Below are 17,819 nucleotides of genomic sequence, written 5' to 3'. Positions count from 1 at the left end.
TTTCTTCTGCCTCTCTCTTCCCCCTTCTTACCTCCCTTCTTCCCTCCATCATCCTTTTCTTCTCTACTTCTCCTTCCTTTCTCCTTCTCCTCTCTCTTCTTTCCACTCCTCCTTATTCTCCTCATCTTCCCCCCCTTGCCCTCTCTCCTATCCCTCTCATCCTATCTTTCTTCTCACCTCTGCTTCCCATTCTTCCTCTCATTCATTTGGTGTATTTCAGCTTCTGAACAAACTCCATTCTGTGTTGATGGTATTTATACTTCCATATCAATATACTTAACATCTCTTAGTTTTAAAGAAAAAATAAGAGAAGACAGTATACATGTACAGACATATTACTTTAAGATCTAACACCCCTCGTCAAGCCTAATATACTTCCCTCCCCCCCACCCTCCCCCCACCCCTCCCAACCTTCCCCCCCCCCCGACTTCCCAGAACCCATACACGTTATACATCTTTAACAAAAACAGTCTAAAATATATTTTAAAAAAGAGTAAGAAATTGATAACATCTTTAAATTGAACAAATTTCTGATAGCTTTGGGAGGAGAAAGGTTAGCAAAGCAACAGTGGGATGGGCCTTTTGATTGGTGCCTATGCTGTTATTAGCCATCAGCTAACCTAAACATCAAAAAATAGCTGGAATCACAGGAGCTTTTTAACATTTATGTTCTCTTGATACCATGCAGTTTTTGGAACTTGGTAAAAAATCTTCTACTATATATAGTAAATGCAAGCAGCAAAATAGGGACTGAAAATAATAAAATACTTATTACACTTCTGGACATTTCCCTCCTTTTCTCTTCTAAATCTTTACCACTAAAATTCCCAAATTAGTAATATTCGATCATGCCACCTTTTAAAAAATAGATATAATTAAAATTAAATCTGTTTAAATAGCCTATAAGCCATTTTATAATGGATGGACTTCGGCCCAGCCATTCTGCTTTGTGATTTCTTTCCTATGTCTATTAATTCAAATAAATGTATTATTGCCTTAAGCACATAATATTGAGGAAAATCAAAACAAAATAATATCACAAATTCCATATAAAGTTAATACAAAGATTCTTATATAAATATCATAAAGTGTACTTTTATCTATAAATATAAATAATAATATTCTATAAGATTAGAAAATGTCATGCCAAAAAGTCATTGGCCAATACCAATGTACCAAAAAGTCATTGCCCAGAGTGAAATAGATCCCTTAAATTTTGATGCAATCTTTCTTAATACTTTTACAGGGTGCCAATTTTTTTAATAAAATAAATTATAGATCATCATTATTATTGTCATGTCTAACTATATTCATTTTTATTTTAATGACCTAAATTATGGTAACTTAAATCATTATTTTTCAACATGAGCTACTCAAACGTTCTAAGAATGCGTTATCTGTTTCTTTTTATTTTCCTTTTTTCTTTTCTTTTCTTCTTCTTCTTTTTACTATTCCCAATATACGATGTCAGGCTATCTTTGTCCAGTTTGAAGAGAAATCTTATTCCAGGCAATAAATAATATGCACAAAGAGAGAAATTCATTCTTTGATAACAAAAATAATTAAATAGAAAGAGCAGGTTAAAGATCAGCATTCATTTTTCAAATTAAATTTAAAAGCCTGCTCTAGTTACCTCAAAGATTGGCAAGTTTTACAAATAACATCACTGAGCCTTTTGGAGAGAAACACGGCTGCATTTGAATGAAGTCATTAGGCAATACATTTATTTTGAAGCCAATTAACCTTTTGTCAGAGATGTCAGAGCCATAATGGTTTCAGCAGTGGAGGTCAGCCTCTAACAGGGGCATGTATGACAGCGATTACGCTGTCTGACATATGCTGCAGCCTGGGAGTGAAGCCCTGGAATGAGAATCTGCCTTCGTTAGTATTCTGCTCTGCATTTCAAAGGAGCAGGCAATCTTGACCTATCCATTTAGGTAATTAAAGCTTCCATTTGGAACTGTCCTGCAGGAAGGTGAAATTGGGGAGGTGGGGGGGGGGAGAGGAGAGAGATAAATGGCTGCTGCTGCTCACTGTATCCAGCCACTTCCATCACTTGATGGACTGCCTGGAATAGGCTGGGTTGCCAGGTCCTCATAAAAATAGAGATGAATTGAGCAGGAGACAGTTCTCTAAGGCAAAGCAATTCTGTCAACTTCCTTTTTGCAGCATATAATTTAATTGTTCGCCAAGGTAGATGGCTGACTCAGGAGGCCGGTCTCTGACTTGTTTTCCCCACCGTCTTCTTTTTGCTAAGAAATTACTTCACTTTATTTACTTATAAACCAACAGTTTGGGCAATGACATTTGTCACTTCAATAAGTGCAGCTGCCTGTCACAGCTGTGCCCTGAACCTACCTTCCAGGCTATTTTGTTTCCTCTTGTATCATGCTCAAGGGCAATTGGGAAGTCACCTCGTTCATAAAACTTGCGAAATGCTGTGGGCTTTGTTGGTCTTTCTTTAAACGCTCCTGCAGCTGGAGGACCCTTCACCTAAAATGTTAAAGAAAAACCTTTATGCAAAAAATTGGTGCACGTTAGGAAATACATTTTGTGTTCAGACTAGTGATTTAATTGAGTCTATGACATCAGAGTGCTTCATATTTGAGTTTAAAGCTGTTATCGGTGTTCACCGTGGAATATTTAACACATTTAATATCTGGTGGAAATTGTCATGGCCCATGAAAAGTAGCTAAGCAAGATAAGAGAAGCAAGAGATACAGAGATTTAAATATATGGTTGGAATAAATCAAAATCTTAGAAATTATGATGCAATCTTACAAATTTATTTATAATGCTGGCTGGTGAATCCTGGGTGTTGAAGTCCCTACATCTCTAAGTTGCCATGTTTGAAAATCACTCATTTATAGTGAGTTAATATAGCCCAAACTCTTTGAATGATTTGAATTGCTTCTTTCTGAGTTTCTCTTACTGAATTTAGTGGCTATTTATAAATTTTCAATTCACTTGCTGATTACGTCTATACTCTTTTTCATACCTTCCTCAGCTTTTCCACAATCGCTCACAGGAACATTATGTTAAGGAAGTGATTTTAAATTTAGATTAAGATTTGTGGATATGTAATGCTTTATAGCAAAATGGAGCCTTATTGTCATTATGGTTTTCCCCGGTTGTAAAGGTAATTTACTTAAAATAAGTATTATTTAACAGAGAGAAGATCTTTTTATAAATGGCAGATATCACTATATTTAAGTTTGTTAAATATAGGATGAAAATTATTTGCTTTCAACTCAACCATATTCAATTTTGTCTCATTGTCTTAACTATACTGTCAAATTGAATTATGTGCAGTGTGTTACAGTACAATGGAGGTGCTAGTAGAAATTTTCTGGTTTGAAGAATTCACACAAATAAGGAATGATAAAGATACACAGAATTTGTCCCTCAACCAAGAACCCACTGATATCTAATCATAAGAAAATAAGGTCCACACAATTATAATAAAATCAATTTAAGACATTTCTTTAGTATCATATACTATTAGTTTGCTTATAAGGGAATGTTAATATATAATAGCAAAAGGCACATCTGGAGGACAAGAACAAACATACTAAAGTATAGTTTATTATTGGATGCCATAACTATGGCTTTAAAATTAAAGTTTCATTATGGAGAAAAAAAAGAGAAGGGGTTAGGAAAATCTGGTTTCCAGGATTCATTTTGCATCTAAAAATTCTATGGAATTATAGTGATTTAGGAACACAGTATGGATCAATTCACTTAGTCACGAAAATAAAAAATAAAGAATAAGACTGGAACTTTTTCATGCTGTCACCCAGCATGAAATTTCATGGGTTTTTCTATAATTTATTGCTTGTTTATATGAAAGAGCAGTATAAAGCTACACATTAGGATTACATCTATTGAAGAATTGCTTTAATATTTTGGTTTAGGTTTAGAATCCATTAACAAAAACAATGTTTGTGGCTGATATAGTCTTCTTCAGCTTAGTAGTCTCCAAATATAACCGCATTCCAACAGACACCAAGTTGGGGAAAGATGAGTTTAATCTCTTGTCTTACTTGAATTAATTATTGGTGAACACAGTGAAGTTTGCTTCTACATGGAGAGTTATATTATTGTGTTATAATATTAAAACAAACTGTAGTTACAGTTCAAAATTACATTGATAACGATACCAGAAAACAGCCAAAAACTACACCAGTGCAGAGATTGACTTTCCTTCCTTTAATGGAATAATTTCCTTTTTATGTCATTTAATCTATTTAATACATGACAAAGTCTGAAGACAACTTAAATCTGTTTTATCACAGTTATTGTTAATAAAGTTTGGTCATTCCCCATAAGCCACTTGAAAGTAATTATAGCTAAAACTACAATTTTTTGTGTATTCATTTCAGAGCAAACTCACTGAATATATCAGTACTTATCTTAAAATAAACATGCCTGGAAGAGAAAGCATCTCCACAGAAATCAAGTTGGTCATAAGTACATTTCTTAAGTTTCATTAGGTAGGAAGGCCCAGGCCTACCTATCTTAATGCAGTACTAATCCCACCAACATATTCTTGCATAAGGATATAAGCATGTACATAATGATTAAGTTAACTGGAATTCAGACGAAAGCTGCAGAAATATATGATTAACTCAATGTGCTGGGGCTTGAGATTTTTAAATACTGGTCTCCCATGACAAATTGTATTTAAAATGCAAAAAGGCTTCTAGAATAAATTTGCAAGATAGTATAGCAGTTTGTTGAACAAAGCAAAAATAATATTTATGTGCCTCTACTCTTGGTGTCTGAAAAATTGTTTGGGATTATATGGCTGACACTTCCAAGCATGTTGTGAAGCATAAGCAAAACAGTTTATAGTTAAGCTGCTCACTTTGCAGAAAGTCACAGCTAAGAAAGAGGAGCGTGACTTGATTCTTTTGTGAATCATCACAATGGGAAAATATAAATTATAATGCTGTTCCATTTAATGCAAATTAGATCTATTGGAAATTAGTCTCTCTTCCAGAATCTCTGAAAATCTCACACAAATGACAGAAGTGAGATGAATGCAAAGAACAAGCAGAAACTCATTTAATTCTTATGTCTACTCTACAATTTAATCTAATGGGTTGATTTTCAAGTGTTACCTCAAATAAGCACATGAGCCACTTTGTAGGTAGGGATGATTAAGCTAGCTTTAGAAACAGAAGAGAAGGGGAAGAACTGGTCTGAGACAGAAGACCTATGCAGGGGCAACAAAGAGTTTTAGACGAATGTTTTATGATCCAAGAATTTCACCAAATTTGAAAGATTTAGACTTATGCTGCTCTTACATAGCTTCCATAGACCTGCCTGCTTTTTCTGATCAACCCATGACCATTAAAATTTGCTTTAATATACTGATTGGTTAGTTGGCCAAGTAAATCTGCTATGTTTTCTTTTAGATACAAATTTCTTACCTAGTAAATTTCTTATCTAAAACTAACAGAACAGATAAGAGTAGCGATATCATCTACCCTTGTAGATGATATCCCTACACTTAGGTTAACCAAAGGGAGTAATTCCTAATATTTTGAAAGCATTACAGCAAAAGAGGGAGGTACTTTCATGAGCACTTCTGATGAAAAAAAATAGCAAACCCTGTCTGACCTTTTCAGAATAATGGGTGATTAATATTGGTTAAAAGGTGGAAATTAAAGCTAATATTGAAATAATAAGGGTAAAACACCTCTCTTGCTGCAGGGAGAGGGACCGGGCTGAGCACTCTGACTTTTTCCAGCAGCTTCAGTGCATTTTCTTATTGAATGAGTGCTTGAGCTTTCCCTCCCTTCTCAGATTAAATCCACATTCACAGTCTCCATTCCATCATCAGTAAAGCAATGGTATGCCTCCAATCCTGTTATGAGTAAATCAGCAGCAGATGGATACTGATAGCAAAATATTTTGTGTGCTCAACATTTTGATGAGAGTGCATGGATAATTATAGATTTCTTATCAAATATTACTCTACCTAACATTTATTTTCAGTGTAACTTTATTTCTATCTTTTCCCCTTGAATATTTCAAATAGTTTATTTTACCAGGAAAATGCTTAGCAGAGTGCTTGCAACAAAGGGAGCAATCAATCACATTTCAAAACTTAATACTGCCTATTGTTTCATAGCATTCTTTAAGCCCTGAAAAGGCTGTTCAGTCTGATTGTCTGATGTGTAAGTACTGAGCTTGTATCAAAGAACCGCCTGAGGCCAAATTTAACAAACCATTCAGACTATTCATATTTGTAGACGTTTCTATTCATGAATCAACATTTCATTTGCTTTTGCTGGCTTTACTATTATAGTGAATTTTCTTTTTCTCCATCTGAAATCCTTTAATTGTATAACAGTTTACTGTCTTTTCAAGATCAATCTCCTTTGATTAATTACACATAGAATGGAACAGCATGAAAGATTAATGTGCAGTTCATACAAAAATCAAACAAAAAGTGATGTATCTTTGGAAAACATAATTTTATTAGTCATATTTTTTCAAAAAAAGTTATTATTTAGTAAAACTGCATTAAACCTAAACCATGAAGCTAATCATTATTCACTCTGTACAATTGATTTAACCTAAAATTAATTTGTGCTGGACTGTAGGAATGTTATGATGCAAGGCATGCAAAACAAAACAAAAACATTCACGTTATAAGAGGGGAAAAATAAGGGTTGGTTCCCACTGACTTGATTAACACTAGCTTTGTATCTGGCAACTCAAAATAAACCCAATGAATATAAAATTTCATGTTATATGATTGCTGGAGTATAGCCTGAGATAACCTGTTTTCTCTGATTCGATTAAAATGAAATATAATTGGTCATGTGTAATTGTGATAATCCCAGAAGTGGAGAAATACTTACAATTCTAAGTAATTAAGCTGCACACAAGTCATTCTATACCCCCCAAAAAGTTACAGAAAATGAACTGTATGAAATTTTACTGAGTACTTTCCTTAATAATAATGGGACTACACTGATATATCTTACAAGTAATATTGTTGATATTGTTAATATTACATGGCTCTGAATGACAAAATGATACCATTTAATGACTGCCAAAAGAAACAGTATTCTTCTTGCTTGTGAAATAGAACCAGGCACAGGGTTTAGCTCATTTAAGCTTGTAAAACATGCACTCACACAGAACAAAACTAAGTTTAGTCCAAGCAGCTCTTTAAAGGAAAAATATAGAATTTGGGGCAACCACAAGGACCAGAGGTGGGTTGCTAATTTTTTTTGCTACTGGTTCAGGCGGGCACACAACACTTCTGCATGTGTGCAAAGCATCTGCACACATGCAATGTATCTGCGCATGCACAGAAGGCAGGTGAGCAGAGCCTCCTGCCACCACTACTACTGGTTTGGCTGATCTGGGTCGAACCGGCAGCAACCCACCTCTGACAAGGACATATCAGGAATAGGGACTGATTCAAAGGAAACCACCTTTTCTATATTAGAAAGAATATAATAGATGAGGGCATAATATTTATATGTAGAATAAGATAATACAATATACTTCAGAAGAGATGCTGTAAAATTCATAAGAACAAGTATGAAGTACTCCTCTGAAACTCATTGATGCATACATAAATCATTTTCAAATATTGTGTGGCTACTGCAGGTAGACATACACAGATCATAGCAGATTAAAGGAATGATAGAACCCCTTTATGTAAACATTATTGCTAAAATAGGCCATTTTCATTGCCTGTTTTTCTTTTGGGATTAAGATTAAGGAACAAAACCTATTTCTTCACCATTTTCTCCCTGTTCTTTTTCTACTCTCTTTTCTTAGACTTGTTCTCATTTCTAAATTTAATTCTTTTTCCTGGGTGCCATAATGTAGGATTTATTAAGCTATCACAATATCCATATTAGATCAGTAATGTCATTGAAGATTCTGAAGGGCACTACTCCATTGAGAATTGCAAATTAAAGTTTCTAGGACAATTTATTTTACAGTCACAGAAATGTTTACACATTTCAAAGCAAGGGAAACATTTACATGAAATGAAAACATTATTATGAATACAACTTGAGCAAAACCATTTTCAGCATGAACTTTAAATCTAAAAGTTACAGTATTTTTCAGATACTGCAGTGGTGAGTGGAGAATAATAGGTTATTCAGTTTAGATAACATTTATAAAATCTCTGGTAAAAGAGTTTAAAAATACTTTCTAGTCATACATTTAAAGCAGTTTAAGGGAAACTAGCCACACCAAGACATTCTGTTGCTTAAGTGAAAGCAATTAATTCCCTTGCCACTCTTAGCAAATATGCTGCTAGTGATTTAGGCTGTTCAACAGAAAACTCTATCACTCCACCCAGTCTAGGATTAAAAATATTTTTAAAAATATCTATTTCATGATTTTAAAAATCACTTTCCTTGGCAAGATTCTTCCTTTGCCTGCTTAATGTATGGTAGGATTAAGTATAATGGAATTGGAAATAGTTATGCAAGAACCCGTTTGCATATAAAAAGCTGGAACATCCAAATAATATTACCAATATTAGAAAAACCACTGGTCACTGGGGAAGGATTTCCCGCTTGGTTTTCAGCACACATCCATTTCTCCACTGTGTGTCCCGACAAGTTTCTAATAATCTTTTGCCTAAACAATTAGTTAGAAAATTATCCCCTCTTCCCCCTCTCATATATCTTTTATTTCACAAGAAACTGTTTCTTTGACCATTGGAATGCCAGCTGTTTAAAGAATCTGGACCTCCCCGTCCCAGCCTCCCTGGGAGATAGGCCAGAAGATCTAGTCAGTATAACTTGTAATAGTTTGGCCAAGCATTTTATGGATAGAATTGTTCATGTCTTTTCCAGTTCAGAAGCGAGTTGGAAGAATCTATAAGATGACAGAACTTATATCATATGGTGTTATTTGGAAGATTTTCAGCCAGTGAATCCCAAGGAAGTAGACAAACTTGTCTGCAATCTTAACTGTGCCAATTGTGAACTAGATTCTTGTTCTGTTCCTATTACTAAACAGCGAAGGAGGAGATTGATTCTACAGTCACAGGAAATCCATCTTTGAGAAAAGGGGAACTATCAGAAGTCCTTAAAGTGACATTGGTTTGCCCATATCTCAAGAAGCCATATTTGGATCCAACAATCTGGATAATTACCTTCTCTTCTAAGATCACTTACTAGATATTAATAGTAAGTCAACCACAATAACTTTCTAGACTGACTTTGTGGGTTGGGAGTTGGAGATATGATTCTGGTCCTTAGGTTGATTCTGGTCTTTATGTTGATATGTGTATTGGTCTATTCCAGCCCAGCAAGGTTGGATCACAGATTATTTTAGGTTTATTTGATTTATATGCCGCCCTTCTCCCAAGGACTGAATTTTAGATTCAGAAGCAATGATTACAAAGTACAAATATTTAAAACTTTATTCCAACACAGTATGTGAAAATAAAATGATAACATTTTAGGAAAAGAAAAGGAAAGGGGAGTTCCTGCAGATTTTATTCATCTCCATTTCAAAGCCATGAGCCAGTGTTGTCCATGGCCATGTGGTCAACATGATGTTAGGGATCACTGTTCCCCCACCACTGAAGTGATACCTATTTATCTATTTTCATATGCATGCTTTCGAACTGCTAGATGGGCAGGAGCCAGATGAAGACAGGTACTCACCCCAGCATGCCATGCTTGGGTCTCAAACATGGGCTGTCAGCTTTCAAGCCAATAAGCCCAGTGTCTTAACTGCTGACCCATCACACATATTTCAATGTCTGTCAGTCAGTGAGCTATAAAGAGTTCACATTGGGTAGAACTTCAAAGCCAGAAAATGTGCAGCCTTCTCATGGTTAGGATTGTGTTGTGGCTTGGTAGGACCCTTTGGAGCTGCTATCAGACTGACACAGAAATCTCCTGTGAGTGGTTTCAGGATGCTCACAGGAGAAGATAACAAGCAGCTGTGGCTCGTTAAGGATCTCCTGCAGATAAAAGACTGATGGTGCCACGCCTTAGTTGCAGAAGTCAACGTTCGTTCATTCGTTCGTCCATTCCGTTCCTGTTCTAGTTCGTGTTCATGATTCAAAGAAGCACTTGGATAAGTGATTTGCTTTATATAAACCTGGTTTGCTGTGAGAGTTTGTTTTTGCATTTGCTGTTTAACTTTTTGCCAGAGAATTTATCTATGTTTATTTTGGGCTCGCATCTAATATTCTTTTTAACTGCTCAATCTTAAAAATATGACACTGACACATCATAAAATTCTTCGTAGAATTCAAGCTTCAACACAGTGAAGGATTTTTCCCTTAGAAATGTGTTTTTTTCATTCAATCTTCTACTACCTGTGAAGTGTAAGCTTTATAAGAGCTATGCTCCCTTCAAAAATGATTTGGATGAAGTACTTTGGATCTCATGCAAATGAAGCTCTTTTTTTGCTGTCAATTAAAACAAGCCCACTTGTTTCAAGCCTTCATCTGCTGCTTTAAAAAAATCTACTCATTAAAGTTAGTGCAACTTTTGAAGTGTTACAGCAGATGGATAACTGCAAAATATTAATAGGCAAATCTATACTGATATAAATGACAAAAAATATCTTATGAAATTTCAACATGAACAAAGTAATGATCAAGACCAAAGCATTTAATGTGCCCTTCTGTAATTTAGAAAAGTATATTTGGATTGGTATATTTGTCATTAAAGTATTACACAAATGATAACTGAATAGTAAATAAATTAGAGATACAAAAAATTCTACACAGGGAGGAGCCAACGACACGATGACACATCGCACGGACCCGACAGTCCGGGTCCATCGATGAAACTTTTGTCTTTGGACTGTCCAATAGGACCAAACCATCCCAAAGAGACGGTGACAGGGAAGCCAAAGCCTTGCTGGTCACAGGGACATTGCAAAGTCCCTGTTTGACCCAAGGGTAGTGCTTCCAACTGAGGACAAAGAGGCAGCCTCCAGGCTGGCATAGTCGGAGACGGCTCCTGAAGGAAGAGACGAAACGAAAGTGTTCCATCTGGTGAGAGTTTTTTTTCTTTTTTTACTTTCAGAAGATCCGTGTTAAGAAACTTTTTTTTCTTTAAAAAAATAATAACAACTAGTCCCCAAAGTAAGAATAAAGCAGTGATTTTGACACTTATTGGACTGCTACTAGAAGATTTCCTGCTCTAGTTAGTAACAATGTTTTATGGATTGAAGTAATTGCAACATTTCCTGTCTCCCTGCTTGTAGTCTGTGGACTGATCTTTTTTTTCTATTTTTTTACTACTCTAATTTTTTTTGTTGCTAAATTAAACTTCTTCTCTTACTTCAACCAATTTTTCCTTCTATTGGTTAAAACTATATGAAAGATATTTAAGGGAAAGCAAAAAAAATAACAATTGACTAATTATTGAATCTGCCACCTGGAAGCCAAAGTCTGAACTTTGTTTCTGTTTTGGATACAATGTATCCTTTATTCTGCTTCACTTGGTTTCACTGACCTTGCAAGGGAAGGGTTTGGAATTTGCTTATAATACCTGATAAGACTTAAAGCACAAAACCTGTTTTTGTTAGTGCTTCTGGTAAATATTTTGGCAACAGAAGGAAAAGACAAGCAAGAATAACCACCCCCCCCTAATTTTAAAAACTTTGAAAGAACTGGTGTTTAAGATTCAAAATAAATAGACACATTTCCTAAAATTTTGACAGGCTAGAGTGGCAGATTCCTTTTCCTATTTTTTTTCCTTTATATTTCTTTGCATTTTGATCAATATTCAGAGGAAGAAAATTTAATAATCCAAAACATCCTGGATGGACTTCAAAATATTGCAGAAGGACTTAAGAGATTTGACAAGAAATGGGACAGTTTATGGAGTGCTACAGTTAAAGAGGAGGGGGTTGGAGGCCCAGAGATCAAAGAAGAGAATGGAAACATAGAAAATAAAGATAAGATGTCAGATGAATCCATCAATGGACTAAAGTGAAAAGAAGGAAAGCTGGAAAAGTGTTTTTGACAACTTGGAGCCTTTCTTTCAACTTCAAGATGCAGGAGGGGAAAAAAGAGTGAAAAATATGGAACTAAGAAGATAAATATATCCAGAAAAAGTTTGATAACTAAAGCTAAGTCTACGTTAATAACAATTAAAGAGCAACGAAACTACATGAGAGATCCTTAAAGCTACAGAGTGCGGAGAGAAATGTTAAACTCTGAAAAGATTCTAATAAAAGAAATGACACAACTGCTGGCGAGAGAGAAAGGATTATTTTGCTACTGGAAAGACACTGGCTGATAATGCCAATTGATGATAAAAATTAGCTAATTTTTGATGGTTAATAAGTAGGGATTTTAGTATTTTGTAGACTCTTATAGATTATCATTGAATGTTTAGTTGCTAACATATAATATATCATGATATTAACAATGAAAGGATAACCTTAATTAGGATAAATAACCAGGCCACAAATTGCAATTGAGTTTTGGTGGTATTATAAAGCCTATAAATTTATGTTTCAGTCCTTGTTATGAAGCTATAAATAATTTGGATTAGAATAAGAGGTGATGTGACGTAAATAGCAAACAATTGTTTTCTTTTCTTCTCTGTCTTTCTCTAATTACAATAATAGAAGGGAATGTTAATGCATATCTTGGAGATTATCAACTAGACATTTTAATTTGGATTAGAAATGGCAAACAATTGTTTTTTTCTGTCTTTCAACTATAAAAACAAAAAGGAAGGTTAACATATACTTTGGTGATTATTAACTAGAAATGTCAACATTTTTCCTTTTCTCTTTAGATTGTCTTAGATTTTAAATGGTCATTTTGTTAGCACATATTAATAGATTGTTGTTTAGAGATTGTTGCTTTTTGCGTTTGTGGAGAGAAGAGGAGAGAAAAATGTAAATAACGCCTAGTTACCTATAATAATAATAAAGATATGTTAGAGAGGGGAAATGTTAGATGTCCTACTAATTGACTTTTTTTTTCTTAGAATATGTTATAAAGATATGGCAGATTGACTGGAATTGGGGGAAGGGGGAAAAATGCCAGCAGGTGGCTGTGTTTTTGAAAACTTAACTAAATGAAAATTGTGGTATGGTGATAGTAAAAGATATAAATTTTTAACACATACAATTTAAACTGAATGGAATATATGTGATTGTGGACAGAACACACGAAATGTACTTGTGACCAATGGATACACTTTCTACAAGATGTAATGAAAGATGATGCTTTTCTTTTTGTGTTTTTTTCTGTAATAAAACTAATAAAAAAATTATTAAAAAAATTCTACACAGGGATATCTGCAGGATGTTAGGGAAAATGATATATTTTTGAGTCATTGTGATTTAGAGTCCTAGCCCAGGCTGAAGGGGAAGGAGTAGAGATATAAATCATGCTTGAGGATGCTTCAGAATAGTTTCCCTTGTATTGATATATTTATTGCTGGGATTCTAGGGTTTTCTGAAGCTATCAGAAAACCAGTGTTAGAATCAAATAAGCCATTGACATCTGGAAATAATATGACTCAAACAGGCCTTCAGCTTTTATGTTAAAACACCACTGTGTCACTGAGTGATTTAGCTACAAAGTCATTCTCTTTTAATCTAATAAACTTTAATACATCTCTCCCTTTTACACAACATTCTGACAAAATCAGCTCTTGAGCCACATAAGTACATATTTAAATATTACATATTCAATCACCAATGGGGGTAAATCTATTTTACTGACTTCTTTATCCTAATAATAAAGTAATTAGGTGTGAGGTTTATTTCTTGCATAGAAAAAGAACAAATGGATATTGCCCAAACAAAAGAGAGATTAAAAACCAGGCCTCCTCCCCGGAAGAGCTCATTGCATACAGTAGTGGGGCTAGGGGAAAAGATGCACAAAAATCAATGGAACATTGATTTCACTATACAAAGCACTTGCTTTTGATACACAGCATTCCTTGAATTCGCTCATCATGTCTTCTTTGCTTTCCTGTAATAAAACTCCTTATCAGAAATTCCTGGATTGTGGTATGCCTGTTTAATTAATTCCAGTTTAGCCTGCTGAGCAGACATCCAACAAGCTCATTAAATGATTCTTCTTTCTCATCCCTAGGATACTTGGATATAATTTGTGTCTCTTTTTTTGACATGAGCATGCAACCCAAGCTGGGAGTCTCTCCTATTTATATACAGAAATGCATTTCTTCCAGATCTTACAAATAGAAGTTATCCTGTGGGATGAGCATCCAGTATCAAAGGTTCTGCCTTGTATTTCTTGAACAAACAACATACTAGGATCCTTGAAAAGGTTGATCCATGATGATAGGAATAATTCTTTGTTTTTTTGCCTCTTACTTTTGTAAAATCACATGGAAGGACTTAACCATGAACCATGGGCAAAGTTTTCTGAAGACAACTCACTACGGTTATTCAACTGAATTAATACTGAATAAGGGTGGGGGCTGGGGGGAGGAGAAACTCCATACTTCATTAGAGCTTTATGAGGAACTGAATTTTCCTTCACTTGCATTTTGAGCATTTTTACAGTGGCTCCAACAAATCCATTACTTTGGAAGAACTTGGGAATATATTATTTGAGGGTCCAACCAATAGCTCCTTTATAATTTTTGTCATGTTATATTAACAGAGCTCAGGGGCATGACTTCATTAGAACATCATCTGCTGGCCTCAATTAAACTGTATAGGATGCCAGAGAATGTGAGTTGTGCCACCTGTATTGTTACAAAAGTTATAGTGATTTTCCCCATTGCTAAGACAACAAAACACATGAGTGTTAATTAATTTGTGTTGCTGTTGATTTGCAGAATCAACTTCTGCTAGATTTATTCCTTCTCTCTCTTCCCCTTGAACTACTTTCATTGGGTTTGATGCAGAGGTAGGTTGCGCTTGGTTCGGCCCGGATCAGGCGAACTGGTAGTAGTGGCAGTGGGAGGCTCCGCCCACCCACCCAGATGCTTCTACGCAAGCGCAGAAGCATTGCACAGACACGCAAGCATGCAAGCAAGCGCACCCAAACCGGTAATAAAAAAATTGGCAACCCACCACTGGTTTGATGGCTTTAGGAATGCTCCTCTAGATTCTTTCCTCTGCATGAAACTTTTACTTCTGGGTCTAAATACTAGAATACTAAATACTAAATACTGGAGAGATGAGATTGTTATTACGAGTAAGTGTTGGCTCTTACAGTCTAATTTTCCCATGACTCCCCACCCCTCTCAGTAGAAGGCTTTCATCTAATAAAAACTTTCCAACAGTTTGAGGTCTGGAACCCATGTGCTTTAGTCCCTGACCTATTTATCACCTATATCATCATGTCTATAATTTTTGCTTGAGTATATTCTGAAGTGATAAAGTGAATAAACGCATGCACGGCTTCATTCGCTTTCCATACTTTGAGTGAAATTCCATTATCTCATAAACTACATTTTCTTCATAATAAATTATACTTAAAATCTTTCCAAATGATCATATTCTTAAAAATAGTCCTAACTCAACCTGAATGAAAAGTCCTAATGCAATTGAAAATAATATTTCTTAAGGTTAAATCATATTGGTCTTAGCACTATTACCATATTTTTTCAGAGTATAAGATGCATTTTTTTTCCTCAAAAAAGAGGCTGAAAATCTGGGTGCATCTTTTTACACCGAATACAGCATTTTTTGCCTCCTGAAGCCCTGCCCCCTTCACCAAAATGGCCATGCATATCCTTATGGAGGCTTTCAGAGAGCTCCTGGAGGCTGGGGAGGGAAGAAATGAGCCAAAAACGTACTAATTTTTGCCCCACCCCCACCCCCCAGGAGCACTCTATAAGCCTCAATAAGGCTATGCATGCAATTTTTTTGCACAAAAAAATGGGCCCATTTTTGCAAAAAAAAAAAAAAAAGGCAGTTTTTTGCTTGTTTTTGGCTTCCCCACCCCCAGGAGTACTCTGCAAGACCCCACAAGGCTATTCATCTATTTTTCTTTTTTTTTAAAAAAAAAACAGGGCTATTTTCGCAAAAAACAGGCCATTTTTGGGAGGTTTGCAGAGTGCAAAAACTTTTTATTCTTTTGGAAAGCTCTTTAACTGATTGATGAGAATTACTTTGATCAAGTGCTGTGCCAGCAGAAACAAAATCTTAGGTATTGCAGATTCTCAGCAATTTCCTTCACCAGCACATGGATAAATACATCTGAAAACATCTACCTACCTACCTACCCTCTCTCTCTCTCTCCCTACCTATTGTATTTCTCTATCTATATTTCTCTCTCTATCTTTTTATCTACCTACCTTAAGGTGACCGGATTTTCAGATTGGTAAAGAGGGACACCATTGACCGGGGGTGGGGCTTGATTAAATTTTTTATATTTTGTCAAACATGACCCCAGGACACTGAAACCATCATAAATACGAATCTGTTGCCAAACATCAAAATTTTGATCATGTGACCATGAGGATGCTGCAACAGTCGCTAAGTGTGAAAATGGTCGCTAAGTGTGAAAAATGGTCATCAGTCACTTTTTCAATGCCATTGTAACTTTGGTCACTAAATGAGCTGTTTGAAAGTTAAGGCTAGCTTGCATTATAATGCCTTACGCTAGCTTACATTTTCAAGAGAGAGAAGCTAAACTCCTTGTTAGAATTGAAATAGAAATGAATAGAGTAAAGTAGAATAGAATAAATTATTAGCCAAGTGTGATTGGACACACAAGGAATTTGTCTTTGGTGAATATGCTCTCAGTGTACATAAAGAAAAATAAAATAGTAGGATAGCGGGATTCTTGCTGCACCAAGCTCAGAAAGCAGCCATCCCACTGTCTCCCCCACCTCCTCTTTCTGAAAGAGGAGGAGGGGTGGGAGATCCTTGCTGCACCAAGCTCAGAAAGCAGCGATCCCACTATCTGCCCCACACCTCCAGTTTCTGAAAGAGGAAGTGGGATGGGGGATCCTTTGCTCACCAAGCTCAGAAAGCAGCGATCCCACTATCTCCCCCACACCTCCTCTTTCTGAAAGAGGAAATGGGGTGGAGGATCCTTGCTGCACCAAGCTCAGAAAGCATCAATCCCACTATCTCCCCCACACCTCCTCTTTCTCCCTCTTGTTCTCTTTTTGGAGGAAGGAGGAGAAAGGACAAAAAGGAGAAAGAGGGAGAAATGGCTGCAGGGAGAGCAGCACCCGAGAGAAGCGGGCAAAAAAAACCCCTTCTGACGGCTGAGCTGCTTGGCCCGGGACCGAGCCTCCTCCTCGCTGCGCTGCCACCGCCAGAAAACCATCACTCTCCCTGCAGAAAAATGGCACGCGTTGGCACGCGCACACACAGGAGGGGAGGGAGCTTCACCCCTTGTCAGGCGCTGTGAGCGAGCCGAGCGGAGAGAGGGAAACTACTGCCCTCTAAAGGCCACATCGGGAATGACACTTCAGAGAAATAAAAACTTTTTTTAAATGGCGTCCTTTTTAAAATTGTTTTCTTTCTTTTGGAAAATTGGGACTTTTTGAACACGCTGCGGGACACAGGACAAAGTATTAAAAACCTTCTTCAAAACCTTGGTGCGTCTTATATTCGGGTGCGTCTTATACTCTGAAAAATATGGTAATTCATGATTCTGTAATAGCAAATACTAGAAAACAAAAGCTTCAAAGTAAATTCATCTGCTTAAAAATGTTTGGTATTCTGAGGCCATAACAGCACATTAAAATAAAGATAGCACCATAAGATCATAGCTTTATTAGGACTCACAAGAAAAATGGTTCTTTTTTAGGTAAGAAACAAAACTGGGATGGATTGGGTTGCATGAAGATAATTTAGTGATACAGTGGAAAAGACCCTAGTTGAATCAGGATGCA

The 17,819-nt window shown here is 35.9% G+C and overlaps 1 protein-coding gene across 1 annotated transcript in view; it reads right to left on the bottom strand.

Moving 5' to 3' along the window:
• PACRG (parkin coregulated) overlaps positions 1-17,819 on the bottom strand; it is a 270,618-nt gene that overhangs the window by 220,499 nt on the left and 32,300 nt on the right. Inside the window, exon 3 of the mRNA XM_032215518.1 lies at positions 2,359-2,493. Within this exon, the coding sequence (XP_032071409.1) occupies positions 2,359-2,493 (135 nt within the window). The remainder of the gene's footprint in view (positions 1-2,358; positions 2,494-17,819) is intronic.

This window comes from Thamnophis elegans, chromosome 4 (genome assembly GCF_009769535.1).
Source record: "Thamnophis elegans isolate rThaEle1 chromosome 4, rThaEle1.pri, whole genome shotgun sequence".
In the NCBI taxonomy this organism is placed as follows: Eukaryota; Metazoa; Chordata; class Lepidosauria; order Squamata; family Colubridae; genus Thamnophis; species Thamnophis elegans.
This window is presented reverse-complemented; position numbering and strand designations above follow the sequence as displayed.